The sequence below is a fragment of the Pocillopora damicornis genome, chromosome 6, assembly GCF_964200805.1.
Source record: "Pocillopora damicornis chromosome 6, jaPocDami1.2, whole genome shotgun sequence".
Lineage (NCBI taxonomy): Eukaryota > Metazoa > Cnidaria > Anthozoa > Scleractinia > Pocilloporidae > Pocillopora > Pocillopora damicornis.
The window spans coordinates 8,880,001-8,901,167 of NC_142675.1; the positions used below are offsets into that span (position 1 = coordinate 8,880,001).

The following is a 21,167-nucleotide window of genomic DNA, read 5'->3' on the forward strand; positions in this document are numbered from 1 at the left end:
AAACTGCCTGACCCAATCCCATTAATTGGTGTGCTTACTTCTACAACTGATTTTCCCGACTCCACTTCACTAATCCCGTATACCTATTTAAAGTGGTGAATAAGTAAAACGGAGATTTATTCAGGGGAGGCCGAAGTTAAAAAAGGTAGCCGCGTCCCGAGATTTGCCGTTTTTCAGAAAATGCTCTTCCTGTGAGAGTTCTATCTAGATCCTGGCAGAGAAATTAGAGTGACGATTGTAAGGGAAAGTTCATTTAATATGACAAGGAGGGGATGAAGATATTGAGGGAGGGAGGGGCGAAAATTTTTAGACAGCTGAAAGAGGGGCTTTGAAAAATTTGTTGAACTAAGAGAAGGGCTCCGAAAATTTGTATACTTCAAAACCAACAGGATGGGGGGGGGGGGGGGAGGGGCTTCTAAAATATTGAACTGCTAGCGAGGAGGCCTGCTAAAATTTTAAGCTTCGAGTTCCAATATCTTCATCCCCCTCTCTTGTCATATTAAATGAACTTTCCCTAAGGGGTTAATTAATTGTTAGTTCCTTTTTAACGATAGCAATTGACTGCGTTACTAATATTTTTCCTTTAAGGGTGTTAATGTTAAAAACTGTTAAGCATTTCAGTGAATGTGCAAATTGTGTCCATTATTACAGAAAATAAATGTAAACCATATAGAAGTAATTGTTTGATAAAAGTGTAAATATAGGTGTTTTTGGAATGAAGTTAGTGTCTGTGATGGTGTTGATGAAGTGTTAAGAGAAAAGACCAATCTGTTACCTTTTCATGATGAATGGTCAAATTAGCGATTCCGGCTTCTTGCAACCTTTTTTTCAAATTGTCATGGCTTTTTTCATGGCGCCCATGGCCTGGATGCGATTCACAACCTAAAACAATTACAGCCAACAGCAACACGGGCAAACACAGCGTCTTCATTGTCGAACCCCAATCTTCAACTGAACGCTGGCTATCACTCCGCAATCACGGATATCAACTGCAAATCGTGTCACATTTGTTTTTCACTCTCCCAATTAATTTGTAATGTTTGACCTTAACACTAGTCTTTTGTCTGGTACCGGCTGTGTTTATTGCGTCTTCCACGCTTGCTTGCTTGGGGCTGGTGGGATATACTAATGTACCCGATATTTCCCCCATGAGGTACCAATATATCTTAAAATTGAAAAAGGTGTGATTCCGTAAGTTACCTAAAATTAACTCGAAGCAAAATACATTATACCCGAACTGTGACAAAAAATACCTTATACCTGAGTTAAAACTGCTCGAGATACCGTTTACCCAAGCCCCTTAGCCTAGCCTTATCGGATTTCTTTTAACACTGCAGCTTCAAACTTAGCAAAAGTCAGTATTTGTCTCTTGGCTAGGATTCACCTGTTGTTGCCGTTTAGCCGAAGGGAAAAAAAAGTGGAAAATTCAAAAGCGTTTGCTGACTTAGATTTTCGAATCCCCTCCTCCCTTCTCGTTACTCCCGTGTGTAATATGAGTAGTCATCAAAAAATGGTGAAAGTGTCCCGATTTAACTTCTCATGAGATCTCGTTGTGAAAGTCATATGAACAGAAACTTCACGTTTTAAGAGTGATTGTCAGTAAAAATCAAAGAAATCGTGGCCACGGTCAAAAAATCGATTTCGCTCATACTTTGTCAGTTTGAAGGCCTAGGTAAGTAACTGAAGGATATGAGGTTAGTTTTTTGAAATATTCCATATAACGGCAGAAAACCACGAAAAACGGTCACCCTACCGGAAGCTCGGATTTCACCTGGCGGAAACTCGAAATTTTACACTTTTCAGCTTCTCGCTACACAGACGTTTACATAGCTGTGAATCTTTCTTAAGTATAATTGAATACATTGATTCTTCCTTAGTCAAACCATGGGAATTATTTTTATCTCTGCTTATTTGTGAGCGAACTGAGACCCGATTAAGAAGACACACTTTTCTCATTTACGCGAAGGTGTAAAATAATCCAAACTCAGCGACAAAAAAAGCTGACCGGTAGTTCTTCAAATCCTCTGATATTATAACCAAAGACAGTTCAGTCATTGATTTTTAGGTCTACGGTTTTAAATCTTTAGGATCTAGTAGCACTTTTGCATGAACGCCGATCAAAATTCGATAAAATTCCAATTGAGCGCCTTTGAAATCTACAACTCTACATAACAATGTACTATTGAATAAATTAACTCCTCGGCCAAAGTTTGTACATAATGAGGGTTTTACTTTCTTAGCGGTTTGAACCTTTTAAAAATATATATTGATGTTAAATATTGTCTACACAGGTAAAAGAAACTATGAAACACCAAAATTACCACGAGCTGAAATTAAATCTCACAGGCTCGCTGTGTCACGCACGAGCGACTTAGCTACAATTAGTACAGTAACAAACAGATATTTACATCCGTTGATTTTTAATAAGTCGTATTTTTAAAATATCTTACTCAAAGATGTGCCAGGTTTCCCAGTTAACTTGCTGAAAAAAAAAGAAAACCTTAATAGTAATTCTAGCTCAATAATAATTGATTTTATTTAGTATGAGAAGTTTTGTGCCGTCGAAAACCAATCGGAAGTAACTGTTTCCACGAAAAGCAAATATTGCATCGTTCTCTAAATAAACAAATCTACTTAACCATATAACCAGAGTATACATAGGGTTAGGGTTAGGGTTAGGTTCTTGCTCGTTCTTGAATATTGTCGGTGGGATTTGCGGCGCAGGCGAACGCACTTGCTAAGTAACTTCCAATGGCTAATTTCTACCCTTACTCAGCTTTCGTCACACTTTGCTTTACAGTTATGCCAGTGGGATAGACTATAAATTAAAGAACAATATAAGCGATACCCCAATTTCAGCTAAAAACACGTCAACAGAGCCGGTAGCTTTGTAAACAGCGATTTTTTTAATAAATAAGCTAAGTTTTTCGTTTGTCTCACGATGTAGTCACGTGTGATGTAGATCGCGACCTTTCGACTGCATACTGCTAGTCTTCTTCAGGCGATGAGGTCGACTGGTCATGCGTGATCTTATAAAGCATGATGCTCTGCTGTGATTGGTTGTTTTTCAACAGCTCTGATTGGTGCATTTCGATCCTTGCTGTTCTCTCAGCGATTTGTTGTGTTTCTTGATCGTGGGCATCCACGCTTCTGGAATTACTATTCCACTATCCCTGTTGATGTTGTTAGGGTGAAGTCTTTTACGAATAGCCTCTTTGACCCTGCGCGTGTAGTAATAAGGGTCACGACCCTACCAGCTCCTCAACAAAGATCCGACATGCATCATGCTTTATGAGATCACGCATGACCAGTCGACCTCATCGCCTGAAGAAGACTAGCAGTATGCAGTCGAAACGTCGCGGTCTACATCACACGTGACTACATCGTGAGACAAACGAAAAACTTAGCTTATTTATTGTTATTCACCACGATGAATAACCACAACCTTTTCCAGCGATTTGTTTATTTAGTACTCGAGAAAAATAAACTCAAAAACTTTACCTAAAACGGTGGTTTGTTCTGTTAACGATAAAGGTAGGGTAATTTTTAAGTTAAAATTGATAGCTTTAAATGAATTAGAACAGAAGTAGAGACCAAACGCTTCGAGTTTTGTCTCAATAGCGTGTGATTTGCAATACGAATACCGCAAAGAAAATAACCGAACTCCGTGAAAATGCACGCTGTATATTTTGGTCTAGCGCGCTCGCCTTTCACGGGCCAAAAATAATGTTTTTACATGATAAACACGAAGTATTGCTCGTTGAAAAGAGCTCTTTTATTTTATGTACATTCGTATATCCCCGATGTTATGGTCGTCTGAAATATGGCAAAATTCAGCGTACAAACGGAATACAAAACATAGTGTACTTTACGCAGGTGGTTATAAACGAAAGAAAGTTTAGTTGGAGATGAAATATAGTTGGAAAGCTCTTCCAAGGGATGAAAAATAACTTATGAAAAAACGAATCCACGATAATTTTTCGTTGTCTTGTACGAGCGTTGTGAAAATACACTGAAAGCCCGGTAGAAATTGTGGAAATTAGGTACGTTTTGGCCGATTTTGAACTTTCGTATTTGTTGCTTAAATAAAAAACTCGCTGGAACTTTTGAATATTATTTTTGAAAACAGTTCACCAAAAGGGTCTTTTGAAGAAAATAAAAAAAAAAGTTGAATTTTTGCTTCCGTCGCCGGATTCTTGAAAATTACTGACAACTTCTCTTAATGTCTCACTGGCATAGCTTGTCGCTTGATTCAAACAATATTACCATTTTTAAATAAAAATAATGACAAGCTGGCTACACAATGCTATGGCTAAATGAGAACCAGTTGCATGATTTTGAAAGAAACCTTAGAAATGTCCTTTGTGGGTAACATAGTTTTCTAAGAGAGCTTCGGTCAATTCTTTTCAACTTATTTAAACACAAATATTTTATATTGTACAAAATTGGAATAGATGTAGTGATAGCGCAAGAAAACTCATCAAACATTTCAACTGATTGTATCAAAGCTGAATAGTGTCCTGATACAAATGTTTCCCATACTAATTATACAGAAGCTTGAACAGTTTAACTAAGGCTTCCTGAAAAACACACGACTGATATCCGAGAGATTCCAACTGTGTTCAAAGTAATCTAAGATCAATCTTAAAGTGATCGGTGTCATAGAAAGACAGCAATTAGCCTTCGAAAGAAACACGCAAGATAAATACTTAGAACTTTTGTTTGATTCTAATAGTACTTAGTTGGGAATACAGCAATCGTCGGCTGGTGCAAATTCAAGCTAGTTCATTGAAGTGAGATAATTGCAGAAATGTGCCTTGGCTTTGCTGAAACTCTTATATCTCCATTGCTTGTCCATCGGGAATTGTTATTTAATTTATTTACTCAGCCTCAGATTTGTGTTAAGTTTGTCGAAATCAAGATGCAAACTGACAAGAGAGTGAGCTGCTAAGTATAAATAGCTATATTTTTGGTATTATTGATGGGGAGCAGTCTATCATTGTCATTTGGTTCCTATTTCAGAAATGGCTTCAGGATTTACACCAGCTGCAAAACGCTCCCGAACGGAAAATGAAGGAGCTTCAGTTCGCAAGCGAGGAAAGGAGCTTGGCGTTCCATCGAAGGACATCTGCCCAGCCCAGATAAGTAAATGGCTCGCGGTTTGTCTGATGGGTCAATCAACAATTAAAGTTGGCTGCAGAATTAGGGCAGAAAGCATAAACCTGTATATGATCCACGTGCGTGATCCTGGGGCAGGAAAGTCACCTGCCTTTCAGCAGTGTTCAACCAGTAAGATTACATGTTGAGGCGAAAGAAGATATTCCCTTGTTTTTGGATGAGTTCACTGAAGCAGAACTGTTCCGCCAACTCAAGGGGACACCCGGCCACAAGGCCATCATTGGAAAGAAGAGGCGTCCCATTTCTTTGAACAGTTACTTGGAGGGTTACGAGAGAAAAACAGGAATGACTTTGATAGGTTGATCCAGCTGTATAATGGGGGTACATGGGTGTACGCGAGAGATGACGAGACAACATGTCAGTTCATCGACAATCCAGCGGTTTCATTGAGTGGATATAGCCAGCCTAATCGCTTTGTCCCCATAAGCTGAAGGAGAGACGAGATAGTCGTGTTGACAGGATGATTGTTTATCAACCACTCCCACATCTCATGGCAGCCCGTGAGACGAGAGAGTTCATAACAAAGCTGAATGACTCTCCTGTGAAAGACTTCAGGTAACTTTTTACTAACAATTTATATTTCTCTCTAGCTTTCTTTCTTATATCACATGTTTTTTCACTGGGATATTTTGGTTTGATATGAATTACTCTGCAACATACACCTTGTAATACAATTGGAAGAGTAGAAGTATGCAATTTGGATGGGGTGTATGAGTAACCCTTTGTCATTCTTATGCAAACCAGCATTTCGTGTCTGCAAGTTTTTACAGTAGTTTGTCCATCAATGGTGAACAATTCAGAAACACTGAAGAACTTAAATGGAATTAAACCTTATTTTTTTTTTCACGATTTCAGGGTCATCCACTAGGCCATTTATGAATTTTCACATTCAGAAAATGGGCCAGCTGCCTACTCTTTACACCAAGCTGGCAATGAAAAATATGAAGATTTCATGAATGGAATATCAACGTCTTTGAGTCGCCAATGAGCTCGTAACATGTCATCTGAGGATGTGTCTAAAGACGATAGATATGTTTTAAGGCTGGCTACAGTTCTACATGTGCCCTATGACCAGTTGCCATGACTTTTAATTTCGCAAGATGATTATCTCACAGCTAGAACTTGGGCCGAATGCGGTGCTATCGATGCGAAAGATTTTCACCATCAAAGTTTTCTTGTCTCTTGTCCATCTAGCCGGTGGGATCTTGGAAGGGTTAAAAAATGCCGCCGACTAGAGTTACAGCTTATATATTTAGCCAACTTAACCCCCATGTTAGTCTAACACTACATTGGAATCACCCCTTTCAGGAATATTTCTATGCTCTTTGGTCTCGTTCCTTTGGCCATTGGCATCTTGGATGACTAAGAAAATATAACCGTGCAGCCAGAGAGACAGCCTAGCCTATATATATGGTGAAGTAAGTTTGAATTCATTTACTAATTTATGAAGAACGTTTGAACAGCTCGCTCTAGTGTTACACTTCCATATTGTTACTTGATAATTTCGCGAAAATGGAACAGGTATACATTTCGTCAGAATTTAATTTCGCGGTTTGGCCAAAAACGTATATTAGAAGGAACTAAATTTTAAGTAATAATTTTCTAAATGCTGATCTGTATCAACAAACAGTGACTCTCAGAACTGGCCGTCCTTGAAGACCCAGGGGCTTCGAGTCGATTTCAAACCAAGGTGGGAGAGCTTGAAGTCGACCCACAGCCCCTGGGTCTACGAGGATGAGAATTGACACAACTGCTTTTAAGTTTCCACGGCAGTAGTTTCCAATGACAATGAACAAAATTATATTATGATAGAAAAGAAAATGAAGACATCTTATATGTTACTTTACAAGGGGCTTGGTAGGAATAGATTATTGGTGACTGCACCTAGGATATCTTACAAGAAAGTTAGGAAGAAGATGATATTGATTCAGACAAAGAGAACTCACACGCTAAAAAATAAAATAAAGACGATGGACAGCAAGATTATGTAGTAAACTGACATTTACGTTGATTAACGTATTATATTCCAAGGTATTAAATTTCGCGAAAACCTTTTTTTGCAGGTCACCGCCGCCTGGTTAGCATAGGTGGTTGAGTCCTGGCTGTCATGCGGGAGTTGGAGGCTTCAAGCCTTAACTGGACACACACTCAAGGTCTTAAAATAACTGAGGAGAATGTGTTTCCTTTGCTATGATATCTGGAAACGGTTAGCTTTTCTAGTCTTCTCGGATAAGGACGGTAGACCACAGGCCCCGTCTCTTGGTCTTCTCAGTACTGGTTTAAGAAGTAGTTAAGTTTTCAGGCTTCTTCTTTCCAGTTGCTTAAATTGGAAAATTTACTGCGATGATCACATTTCACTTTCTTTAACAATAATGTTACCATAACCATTATAGAGCAAATCCGAAAAGATAATTTAGAGACTGACAAAAAGAAAGAAGTCCTTAGAGAAAGAGAGTTTTTTTGGCAAAGAACATTAAGCTCCTTTCAGCCATATGGACTAAACAAAACAGGCTTCTTCTTTCCAGTTGCTTAAATTGGAAAATTTACTGCGATGTGTGTCTGTTGAAGAGCATATTCGCCTCAACCTCAAGGCTTGACTGTATGGGATGCTCCGTTTCAAATGAGGTGGATGTGCTGATGTCCAATGGAGGTATGGATGAGTATCAGTTGGTTTCTGATAAACATCTGTACTGATGTTGCCTTGATTGTCCTTTAGAACGGTCGTATCAAGGAAATTCACTGAATGTGCAGAGATTTCGTGTGTAAACTTGATTGAGGGTGCTACACTGTTAAGGTAATTTATGAAATTAATCAAAGAATCTTTATCACTTTTCCAGATAAGGAATATATTATCTATAAAGCGTACCCAGAGTATGATGTGGTCCATCCACTCTGTTTGGTACACGAATCTTTCTTCAAGTCTACCCATGTATACGTTTGCAAAGTTGGGAGCGACCCTCTCTCTCTCTCTCTCTCTCTCTCTCTCTCTCTCTCTCTCTCTATATATATATATATATATATATATATATATATATGTTATTTGCCGGCTGGGAAGTCCATATGGTGGAAAACTGTGACCGAGGTCGTGAAAATGCTGCCCTCGGCCGCTATTTTTTTGAAACTTGAAGAAATTCTTTCCGAAAGGACCCGAATGATTTAGGGCTGTAAATACGGTAAGATCTTCCATAAACTGAACAGTTTTTGAGCGAGTAAATGGTAGTTAAAGTAGAGGTGGTGCAAACGATAATTTAAAAGTTTTCCAAAGAAACTTTGAAACATTATTTTTACAAGTATCTGTCATAATCTGACACCTGTCAATTAGAGAGCGCGTAAGTAAAAAAAAAGCGTAAGAACATTTGAAAAACAACGGAACTAGTTTGGCAAGGACTGTCACGACGTTTTCTTCAAATACAGTCAGGGATCTAACGGAAAGTGTTATTCGCTCTCATCGACGATTCATTCATGTACGAAGATTTACCTCTGTTCATTAAGTAAACGGCGAGGAAAGTAATTGTGAGTAAATTCAATTTGTTTATTTTGAAGTTGTGAGAGTTTGCTCGTTTATTTGCTAACTAAAAAAAAATTCTAAAACTAAATTCGAATGGCACACTCCAACGAGACACAAGGAGATTTAATGCGGCCTTTCTCAAAAAATTCCTTCAGTTTCTGTTGTGAAATTTACAGTACAAATTTTCAAATTGAACGGACTTGGAAAGACTCACCGAGAGCGTATATTTGTTGTAGAACTTAAATTAAAACTTCGCTCGCTCTTTCACTGCGAAGAAATTGCTTGAGAAAATTCAGGTATCAAATGAATGAAAGTTCCATCGTTCAGTTGAACTGTAACCAAATACCTCACGTTTTAACTTTCTAGGTACTTTTTGTGAATGATTAAAATTAATTGCAGACGGTTTTTAGGCCGCTTGTTAACCAACGTAATGACACTATTGTTTATTATAATAAAGTTCGGATATAACGCACGCTGTCGTTGGTTGAAAGAGCGTGCTCTATGAGAGTATAGAGCATAGAACTGAGCTAAAGCTGTCACGCCACCTGCCAAATTGTACTATGTTCGACCTTTTCTGGGACTTCTTTTTAGCTTTTTTCTGATAATTGAAAGTGAAATTTCGGAACAAGCGAGCCGGCAAGTAGCAACAGAAGAACCAAACAAAGGTTTGTAAACATATCAGGCGCCGTAATTTACATTATTAAAACGTGAGCAGATACGAAAATCCTCAAAGGAAAAACAAAATCGACATTCCGAGTTTTAAAGATTTTCACGCTCAGTTAGATTACAAGCTTACGAACGGTAATAAAAATCAAACACAGCTAACACTCGTATAGTATTTATATACTATACGAGTGTTCAAAAACAAAACAGAACAAAACATAAATTATGAAAAATATAATCAAACTGACATAACTGTTAAAATTCATACTAATCATGACGGTGTCTGAGCAAATATGATCATGCTGAAGTCCATCGCGGCTCGCTTAGCATGGCGTCATTACAGTAAAGCAAGCCTCAGACACTACATCGGCCGGCCTTCGAGTGAAAAAATAAGAGCTCGCTCTGATATCCTCTCCGATACGTTGAGTAGAAAGCCACTTCAGGCACTGCAGCCGAGTTTTGCGGCGCTGTCATCCCGAGCGATCTTCATGTTCCGGTGAATTCGGCTGTCGTTTATTTAAAAAACACTCGCCTTGAACAGTTTGTTTTCTACCTTGTCATGTGAAAAAACTCGCATGTTTTTTATGAGCCATAATTCGGCTGAATTTCACTGAACATTTCACTTGAAGATTCTGTATTAAAAACTTCAGGCAAAAGCGTTAAAATCGACCTGCCGAACTATTTTAGTTTGTAAACTATCGCAGATTGTAAACTTTGATGATTTTTTAACTTTGATGGTTTGACACTTTTGACAGCTTTTGTCTTGTAGAACCAATCAGATTATTTGAACCATTCTAACAGGGATTCTGATTGGCTTATTGTAGCGTGCTCTATGAGAGTATAGAGCATGCTGACGACATTGTTGTTCGCTTTGGAAATAAAGTTTGTTTTGAAAATTGGAAGTAATGCATGGGGAATTTGACGGATTCTTTATTATAAAACAAATAGAGAAGCCTTGACTGTGCTCTGTTCTGTTATAAAGCACGCAGGAAGCGGCTGGAGCACGAAAGAAGTGTAGGGAGAAACACGAGACGTAGTCTGCGTGCTTTATAACAGAACAGAGCACAGTCAAGGCTTCTCTATTTGTTAATTCAAATTCATTCTGAAACCAATATTTTTCTGTCAACCAAAGGGATTTGAGTGAGAGAAAAAAGAGGATTCATAAGTTATTCATCGGCTTGAGGTAGTTACCGACGTGTTTGCTTAAAAATACTGCCCAGCCGGAAAAACGAGATATGTTTATGAAAAATGGCAACGAAAGTTGGGATGTACTCGGCGACTCACGAAAGCGTTACCGTGGCCCGTGGGCAGAGATAGGAAAATATTGACCGGGTAAGGAACCAAAATAAGGAACCCATATTATCCAGTGCTATGCTCCCACAAAGGATTCAACTGAGGAGGACAAGGATGATTTCTATGGTGTGCTTACTGAAATAGTTGACAAAGCGAAGGAAAGAGATTTTGTTATGATAATGGGTGACTTTAACGCAAAGATAGGAGAGAATAACAGAGGATACGAGCAGATTATTGGTAAACATGGTCTGGGAACAATAAATGAAAATGGTGAACGTTTCGCAGACTTCTGCGCAGACTGCAACCTTGTCATCGGAGGAAGCTTGTTCCCGCACAAAACAGCACACAAGGTAACATGGGTATCGCCTGACCACGTAACAGAAAATCAAATAGACCATATATGCATCTCACAGAAGTTCAGGCGATCTTTATTGGATACACGCGTCAAGAGAGGTGCAGACGCTGCATCAGACCATCACCTCCTAGTTGCCAGAGTCAGATTAAAGCTGAAGCGTGACTATCAACCACGAAATCCAAGGATAAAGTACAATGTGCACTACCTCATGGATAGTGATACAGTACAGAGCTTCCGGTTGTCGTTGTCTAACAGATTTCAGCCCCTACAAGATCTGAATATAGAGGATGAATGGAGTGACATCAAAGAGAGTATTAACAGAACATGTGAAGAAGTATTAGGGACCAAGACAGCTGAGCACAAGGAATGGATTACACCAGGAACCATGGGGTCTATCAGCAAAAGAAAACATCTGAAGGAAGAGTACAACAGAAGCAGGACAAGGAGAGAAAAGGCAGAGGCACACAAGAGGTATGAGGCAGCAAACAGTGAAGTAAAGCGTAAGATCAAACAAGATAAAAGGGAATATTATGATACCCTAGCGACGAAGGCAGAAGAGGCTGCAGCACATGGCAATATGAAGGACCTTTATGATACCACCAGGAAGTTGGCGGGTAAATTTCAACAGACTAGCAGTCAAGTAAAGGACAAAGAAGGTAATATCTTGACTAGGGAAGATGAGCAGCTTAAGAGGTGGGCACAATACTTCAATGATCTCCTCAATCGTCCTCCCCCGCCAGAACTTCCAATTATACCGGAGGCTTCAGCTGAGCTGAATGTGAACTGCGGGAAGCCATCCAAAATAGAGATTGTGCGGTCTATCAAGATGCTTAAGTCAGGGAAAGCAGCTGGCCCAGATAACATACCTCCAGAGTCCCTGAAAGCTGACCCCGACCTATCAGCAGATATCCTCTATGGCTTGCTTGGAAAGATATGGGAAGAGGAGGAGATGCCCCAGGACTGGAACGAGAGCTACATTGTAAAACTGCCAAAGAAAGGTGACCGCCGGGAGTGCAAGAATTACAGAGGTATATCCTTAATGTCAGCGGCAGGGAAGGTGCTGAACAGAATTATCTTGCTTCGTCTTCAGGGGGCCGTGGATGCTACACTGAGAGATCAGCAGGCTGGCTTCATGAAGGACCACTCCTTTATCGACCAAATAGCCACACTTAGGATAATCATTGAGCAGTCAATTGAATGGAACACTTCTCTTTACGTTAATTTCATCGACTTTGAAAAGGCTTTTGATAGCCTCGATAGAAGTGTTCTTTGGTGCCTTATGAGACACTATGGCATACCGGAGAAATTCATTCGAATCATCAAAAATTCCTATGATAAGATGACTTGCAGAGTCCTTCATGCTAGTGGATTGTCAGATAGCTTCACGGTCAACACTGGGGTCAAGCAGGGTTGTTTGATGGCACCGTTTTTGTTTCTACTTGCTATGAACTGGATCATGAAGGAAACAACTAGAGAACAGCGAAATGGGATCCAGTGGAACTTATTGGAGCAACTTGAAGATCTAGAGTTTGCTGATGATATTGCCCTGGTGTCAAGTAACAACCAACAAATGCAGGACAAAACAGCACGGCTAACAGCTAATTCCATCAAGTTAGGCCTGCATCCGAATGTGAATAAGACCAAGGTTATGAAGGTCAACTGCACCAACAACAGACCAGTTAAAGTGAGGGATACCATCTTGGAGGAAGTAACATCTTTTGTCTACCTAGGCAGTGTAGTCAGCATTGACGGAGGTTCCGATGAAGATTTCAAGGTCAGGATAAACAAAGCCAGAGTAGCTTTCAATACGCTGAGGAAAGTGTGGTCCTCCCATGTCATCTCACGGAGAACCAAATTTAGAATTTTTAACACCAATGTCAAAGCAGTCCTCCTCTATGGCTCAGAAACGTGGAGAACAACTAAGCAAACGTCCCAGAAATTGCAGACCTTCGTCAATAAGTGCCTTAGGCGAATCTTAAAAATCAGTTGGACTGACAGGGTAACGAACGAGATGCTGTGGGAATTAGCAGGCGAGGAACCAATCATAACTCAGATCTCAAAGAGAAAGTGGAGATGGATAGGTCACATCCTAAGGAAACCGGCTAACAACATCACCCGGCAGGCACTACGTTGGAACCCCCAGGGCAAGAGAAAGAGGGGTCGTCCCAGGAACTCCTGGAGAAGAGGTGTAGAGTCCCAAATGAGAAACTGGGGCCACACTTGGGCCACTTTAGGAAGATTTGCCCAGGACAGAACCCGATGGAGGACGGAACTGGTTAATGGCCTATGCTCCAACCGGAGCTAAGAGAATATATAAGGAACCAATCAGATTGCAAGATTCGTTACCGTGCCCTCTCAAAAAAAATGTATATATATTTATATATCAAAAGAACCACAGCGATTTTCGATTTCGACCATATCGATAAAAGCATCGATGAAAATCAATTAGACGAGATTAAAGCATTGTACCGATTTTATCATAAAAAGTTTTGGTCGTTTTGGAGATAATTCAAATATTTCAAACGATTGAATTTGTTATGTAATTTTTAATCAGGATCTCTCGTTGTTTGTGGAACAGTAGTAGGTGGTGTGACATTAAATCCAATTGTGTTGGGATCGATATCTGGAGCAGGTGTTCTACTAAAGACTTTCAGAAAAAAAGAATTTCAGAAAAAAATCGAGCTGTGCCAGTTTGCGGTTTATCATCGATTTGCGATCCTTTTTATGCGGTAAACAAAATAACTAGAATTGATTACAAAGATTATTTGACTTGCTTAAGGGTTTTAGATGATATTATCATCGATATGTGTCCTTTGGTTGACAAATGGAATAAAAAATATTCGCAAAAATCATCTCCGAATAATTGTTTCAATATCATTACTAATTAGTTTTTTAATTCCACTACAATATTGCTCATAAAATGCTACTGTTGTTTTTTATTTTGATGTTGGTATATTTTTGTATTGTAATCTTATCAACTTGAATATTCGTTTTAACAAAAATCTCTAATATCATATTCTTTATCAATCGTCGTTATCTGTATGTTATCCTTACTGCAGATACTGCTAATTGTATTACAAGTGTGATACTTTCAATGGTAAACTGACTTTCAGAATATCTTATGTCGATTCTCATGAAAATCTATAAACTCATCTACTATTTCATATCTATCAACCTGACCGCAATTAATACACACATTTTCTCCATAATTGTTTTCAATTTCAATATTTTCTCAGCATTCCGTTTTTTTTATTGTCGTTCTTGAAGTTGTTCATAACATATTAAACAATCAACATCACCAAGTATTTTGAATTCTTCGTGAATTAATTTCTTACATTCTAATATCAGTAACATCATGTGATATTTTTTTATATTAAAAAAGAATAGCAATGGCCATTTTTATGCTAGAGACGTTAAAGTTGTCTAAGACGTTAAAGTCGTCTCGAGACGACTTTAACGTCTTAGACAATTTTAACGTCTCTAGCGTAAAAACGGCCAATGCTGACTCATTTCCTCGGAAAAGTCCCTGACTTATTACATCTTTGATTTCCTTGTTTTCTGAGAATGTCACGCAATGGAAAAATGATGTGAGATCATATCGCTAATCTCCTATAGTATAGGAGCACCTGGCTACGAGATCAGATTTCATAAAATGATTCCATCTAAAAAATTTCATCAAACAATCTCATGAAATGAGATAATTTCCATAATGTAGAAGGTATTAAAGAGAGTTGGCGTTTTCGTACGCGGTCACTTTTTGATATTACCGTTCCCAAAAATTATTTCAAAATGTCGTAAATCTTTTATCATGGAAATTCCTTATGATGTCATGCATCCATGACTCTTGGGTGCTGATTCACGGTATGTTGTTTTCTGAAAGCATTTCCACGTTGCAATCATATTTTGGTACACAGTGGCTCTGGTACATGAAAGGTGAGGAAACTTTCTTAAATATTCGAGCCTTAAATGAAACATTTTATCGCTATTTTACTCGATTCTGTCATTGTTAAATTTAAGGTGGATTTCAATTCACTTATGATAATAGTGTACATTTAAAACTTATTTATCATGCCATCATCAACCAGTGATAATCTGAGATTGAAACAGCCTTGTGCGACCATTAAAGAGCGTTTAGATAAGGAAAAAGTAACATTTGGTGTCCTCGATTCGTGCGGACGAATAACAGATGCTTGTTTTGAAAATGCGTACGTATGCAGAAAAAAATATCCTTGCGGATAGTGTTAACTTCGGCCGTACCTGTCTCGATCTGTTGTCGACAGAGAAGCAAACAGGAAACGGGTTGGCTCTCAGTTTGTCATCACTTTCAAATTCATTGATTTGTTCATGAAGAACTTTCAAAGTTTATTCACGAGAAATGTGGACAAGGAAGTTTAGGGGTATTCAAGTTTTGATCTTCGAGACAACTAGATTAAAAAGTTTCGCATCCAACTTTCCGCGAAGTTGTTTGTTTTGAAATTATTGCATTGTAAACGTTTAACCTTGGCTCCAGCAAGGGAACTCGATTATTCGAAACATGTACAGTGAAAAACAATTACTTTCTTATAAAGGGCTTCTATCAGTGGAATCATTTTGATATTTATTGGATGTCTTTGAATCATTTCGCAACAAGAAAGGTTTTGAAAACTTTTAAGTCGGTCAGCCATGAATAGCTTTGCGGTTATTTGGCTGACTTTCTCGACTAGTATTTCATAAAATCAGAAATCTTCTACTTATATTCTGATACTATGCTTCGAAATGGCTCTGTTTTGCTCTGACGTTGGCGAGGAAATTTCCTTAACAGCTGACTTGTCGTTTACATTAGCGACAGCACCATGCTAATGCAGGAAACCGTGAATAGTTTTTAGGAGGTTATGCACACGAAACTGAAAGTAAAAGTTTACATTTCTCAATCTTTGCATATTGTAAAAGAGAGTTGTTTTTCAAGAAAAAGTTTCCCTCTCTAAGTCTTGATTTATCGATAGACTTCGTAGTCTTCGTTTCGTCGGTTACTTGAAATGTTTTGCTATTGGGAACATAACAAACAATGAATTTTGTCGGCAATCAGCCGAATTATATTTTAAAAGAATTGTCACATAGTTTTAAAATAATGTCACGCCAACTCATCCTAAAGGTGAAGGATAGAACAAAATAAATCATCAGAAAGAAAAATGTAGGAGGGAAAATAATTCACTACAATATAGACATGGATTGCAGATGAACTACGTCAAGGATTCATCTTTAAGTTTATAATATGCAAACTCCTGTTAAGCTATTTTGTTGTGGTTCTGCCCACAAATATCTGGTTTAAAAAAAAGGATCCTTTCGTGAGGAACAGCTACTTTCCCTGTGAAATCAATTTCTGTTTTGAGTCATGCGTTTGGTAAAAGGACTTTAATTGTTCATGCAGCAGAGTTAACTCGGTAAGATGCAAATTATTGTTTTATTTATTCTCGCTGTTATGCACCGACCGTTCAGCCATCATGCGATAGCAATCTCGAACTCCTAATACAACTATTTTAAATACAGTTACATCGAAGAATCAAAAAAGGCTTTTAGGAAGAGCCCAAACAAAAAGAAAGAATTTAAAGAAAGCGACAAAACTTTTGAATATAACAATGTTAATTATAGTAAATAGTGACAACAAGAAAAGAGGTAAAGCATGAAAGTGTCAGAATCACTTGGTGTGACTATCATTTTAATTCTCACATTTTCATGCTTTACGTCTTTTCTTGTTGTCACTATTTATCATAATTAGCATTGTTCTACCTACTATATAATTCAACTTCCGACGCTTTGTACAGTAATTAACTGAAGATGACAGAAGTTTCTGTCGAAACATGTTTTACAGACTCAAAAATTTTGTCGCTTTGTTTAAATTCTTGACTTGCCAGCCAATATCAAGACTCAAAAAGAAAGAAGAAAGGAAGAATTATAAAGGAGGCTTGGGGATCTGACTCGTGTTTTTTTTTCATCATTAGATATCATTACTGTTGTCTGTGTTGCTTTTTTCACTCCTTGTCCAAGGTACCTTACACTCTTGCGAAGATTTGCAAGAGATATTATACCTTGGACAAATTGGCGGAAAAACACCAGCCACGAGATTTCTCGAAAATTTTTTCGAGATGTTGTGAGTCTGTTATTATGAAAATTACTTATGATTGCATGCATCAACTAAAGCTGGAGTTTTATACGCTTATGATCATACTGCGCATTTAAAACTTTTTTATAATGTGATTATCACTTGCAACCAGTGATATTTTGATACTGAATTAGCCTCATACGAACACTATAGAGCACTTTTTCTGTTCCTTTCTCTCATTTAAGGCCGAACGGATGAACTTCTGCTTGTTTTGAAAATGTGCAAAAACCGTGGGTCCATGACAGTGTGACATCATTAATGATGGAACCAAATTTGCAGAAAGGAAGGCTAGTTTATTGGGTTCCGTGTGCTAAATCTCGGAGGAACTGCAATAATTCTTTCAGAATGTATGCGTGTTGTTTCGTTAATATGAATACTGTGACGTATTTTAACTTGTCTGGGTGTCCTTTTAAGCAACGCGATATGTCTGTTATGACTAGAGTGCCAAATTTTATTCTTTAATTTGCATCCTCTCCACACTGTGCATAGTTCATAATCTGATATTTCAACGTAAATCATCGAGAAGGCGCCTTTCGATCAGCTTTTTTTACTTTGTAAGTCGCGCAAGCATCATGACCGATTACGTTTAAGCAACGTTTTAGGACAACTCGGAATCTATTCTCCATTCAGTTGCTATGAAAACCTAAAATCTTCGACGTGGAAGATAAACGAACGAAGTTTGAAAGGTGGAAAGGAGATCTAAGTCAATTTTCAGAATTATACAAATAATCTTTGACACTAGCGCAATTGAGCAAGCACGTGGATTTGCGTTGTTTTTAAGATGTTGGTTGATGGAAGCCAGGGATATACCTGCGGGTTTAAGGCAACCCATGACCTAATTTTTGTCTAAACTATGCACTGATATGCTTTCTCAGGCCGATTAACGCCTGCATTTTGAGAATTCTTTCGTACAAATTAGTAAATTTTTTATATGCAAATTAAGGTCGAAGAGAAGGGTCTCCTCTGATTACGCTGGTATGAAAAGTATTTCAACTGAAGTTTCCATATTTTGTCTGTGAACTAACTGAATACATCTTGTAACTTGTAGCAAGATAGAATTCTGTGAGCTATATTATCGCAGTCGCTGCCCGCTGGACAAAATCTGTGAAATTTACATTTTCGATCGTTGTCGACAGGGATGGTCTGGACAAAAATCATTTCTGGCTTATGGCGACGCAAAAAAAGAGATTTGAAGAACAACTAGACTATTTTTGAAACATGTGTCCTAAACCCTTTTCATGGGCGAAAAATGAAAGAAAAATGTTTTTCCGACGGGAAGTCGAAAGAACCGCTTTTAACGAGAGCGGCACTTAACTTCAGCTCGATGTTAGAAACTATAGAGTAGGTTCGACTAAATTCATAATCTAAATGGCTTTTGATCAGCAAACATGAATCATACACTGAAACATTTTGCATCGTCCAAGAAATTTCTTTGGCAGTGGTGTCGTAATCATTCACCTATTTAAATTCAGTGCTGAATGCCAGAGGGACAACACAATTTTCACCAACGCATTAATATGATTTCTGAATCATTTTTCTATTATTAGGTATTTTTGATACAAGACTCGTGAGGGATGGCTCTCATCATTTCCATGGTGTGAAGAGTTTCAGTTTTTTCTCGGCAATATTTTTACAAGGCTCAAAGTGGTCAGAAGAAAGAAAACGAGAGGAGAAATCACTGACGTATTTGTTGACATGTCGTCAATACTCGATCCGTATGAAGAGTGCTCAGCGCCGAGAACAGTGTTGATTGAAGGAGAACCTGGTATGGGAAAAACCACCTACTGTAAAAAGTACGCCTACGACTGGGCCGCCAAAAAGCAAGAACTTCAGGGTAGCGGCTCAACAGTATTCAAAGCGGTATTGTTGCTGAAATGTCGAGACATTCATTCTGATATTTGGGAAGCCATTGATGATCAGCTTCTGCCTCGAGACATCGATGAAGAAGTTAAAGATCAATTATTTCAGTTTATTCGTGAAAATCAGTCCAGCATTTTATTGATATTGGATGGATTGGATGAGTTACCTTCCGGCAAATTGCCGATGTTTTCCGAATTAATTGAAGGAAGAGTACTCCCCAGATGCCACATAGTTGCAACAGCAAGACACGAAGCTGGAAAAGAGGTGAGAAAGTGCTGTGACACGCTACTTCAGATCGAAGGATTTACTGAAAACCATGTGAAAGAGTTTGTCACCAAGTACTTTAAAGAAAGGCCGGATTTAGCCACCAAGCTCTCGGAACGGATATCGCGAGATAAAAACCTGAGAGAAATGGCAGCCAATCCTCTGAACACAGCACTTCTTTGTCTTTTATGCGAAGAGTTTGAGGGCACACTCCCCGAAAACAGAGCTCAGCTGTACTTGGATATGGTTGAATGTGTCTTGAGAAGATATAGGAAAAAGAAAGGAATATTAGAAACGGGAGTAGACCTGACAAACCTTTACAAACCGCTACTGAATCACCTTGGGTGGGTAGCGTTGAATGGTTTAATTAACGGCAAGTTGGATTTTGATGAAACTGAATTGGGAAAGCATGCAAAAGACTTGACTGAGCTTGGATTTCTGTCAGTGCAGCCTGGTGGCAGCAAATTGAGACAAAAACTGCATTATGCTTTCTTACATAAAAGTTTTCAAGAATGCTTTGCAGCATTCTTCATTTGTTCTCAGATTCAAAGCAGGGAAATTATACCTGAAGAACTAGTTTCCGATCCAAGGTATTTCTTTGACCTTAAACAAGTACTTTTGTTTTCATGCGGAATTTTAGGCATGAAATGTGATGAACAAGCTGTGGCACTTGTACAGAGTTTAACAAATGAAGTCAACGAAATTAAAGTCCGTGGTACAAAAGTTGTATTGGAGGCCATAAACGAATGTAAAAGAGAAAAAAGCGATTTTCACTCACATTTAGCAAAGTCTTTTGGAACTGGTTTGAATCTCACCTTTTTGTACTTGGCTTACCATAGTATTGATGATACTGGTGCTACATGTCTTGCTGAGGCAATCAAAGTCAACAAGACGCTAACCAATTTGGATTTGTGTGGGAATGCTATTTGTGTTGCTGGTGCTACATCTATTGCTGAGGCACTCAAAGTCAACGAGACTCTAACCAATTTGAATTTGTCTTACAATGGTATTAGTAATACTGGTGCTACATCTATTGCTGAGGCAATCAAAGCCAACAAGACTCTTACCAATTTGAATTTATCTCGCAATGGTATTTGTAATACTGGTGCTACATCTATTGCTGAGGCAATTAAAGTCAACAAGACGCTAACCAATTTGAATTTGTCTCGCAATTGTATCAGTGAAGCCGTTACTACATCTATTGCTGAGGGAATCAAAGTCAACAAGACGCAAACAAATTTGGATTTGTCTCTATATGGTATTAGTGAAGCCGGTGCTACATCTATTGATGAGGCAATTAAAGTCAACAAGACGCTAACGAATTTGGATTTGTCTGAGAATGGTATTTGTGTTGCCGGTGCTACATCTATCGCTGAGGCAATCAAAGTCAACAAGACGCAAACCAATTTGGATTTGTCTGGGAATGGTATTCGTGTTGCCGGTGCTACTTCTATTGCTGAAGCAATCAAAGTTAACAAGACACTAACCAATTTGAATTTGTCTCGCAATGTTATTAGTGATGCCGGTGCTACATTTATTGCTGAGGCAATCAAAGTCAACAAGACTCTTGCCAATTTGAATTTGTCTCGCAATGGTATCAGTGATACAGGTGCTTCGTTTATTGCCGGGGCAATCAAAGTTAACAAGACGCTAACCAATCTGGATTTGTCTTACGATGCTATTAGTGATGCCGGTACTACATCTATTGCTGAAGCAATCAAAGTCAACAAGACGCTAACCAATTTGAATTTGTCTCTCAATTATAATACATAAGTTTAGCCAAAACTAAAAGCGGAGTTCTTGTTAGTTTAATTTCCAGCCCTTCATTATACTGAATAAAAACTGTAATAAAATTCTTTAGCACTGGCTGTAGAAGTGTTTCTTCAAGGGGATAAGCGACCAGACGA

At 38.5% G+C, this 21,167-nt stretch overlaps 2 protein-coding genes across 2 annotated transcripts in view; one reads left to right on the forward strand and one right to left on the reverse strand.

Annotated features, from left to right (window-relative positions):
• The window catches only part of LOC149043812 (uncharacterized), an 8,421-nt gene extending 7,393 nt beyond the window's left edge, over window positions 1–1,028 (reverse strand). Inside the window, exon 1 of the mRNA XM_089210578.1 lies at window positions 776–1,028. Within this exon, the coding sequence (XP_089066704.1) occupies window positions 776–931 (156 nt within the window). The 5' untranslated portion in view covers window positions 932–1,028. The remainder of the gene's footprint in view (window positions 1–775) is intronic.
• The window catches only part of LOC113664310 (uncharacterized), a 225,051-nt gene that overhangs the window by 146,944 nt on the left and 56,940 nt on the right, over window positions 1–21,167 (forward strand). The gene's annotated exons all lie outside the window — the stretch shown is intronic.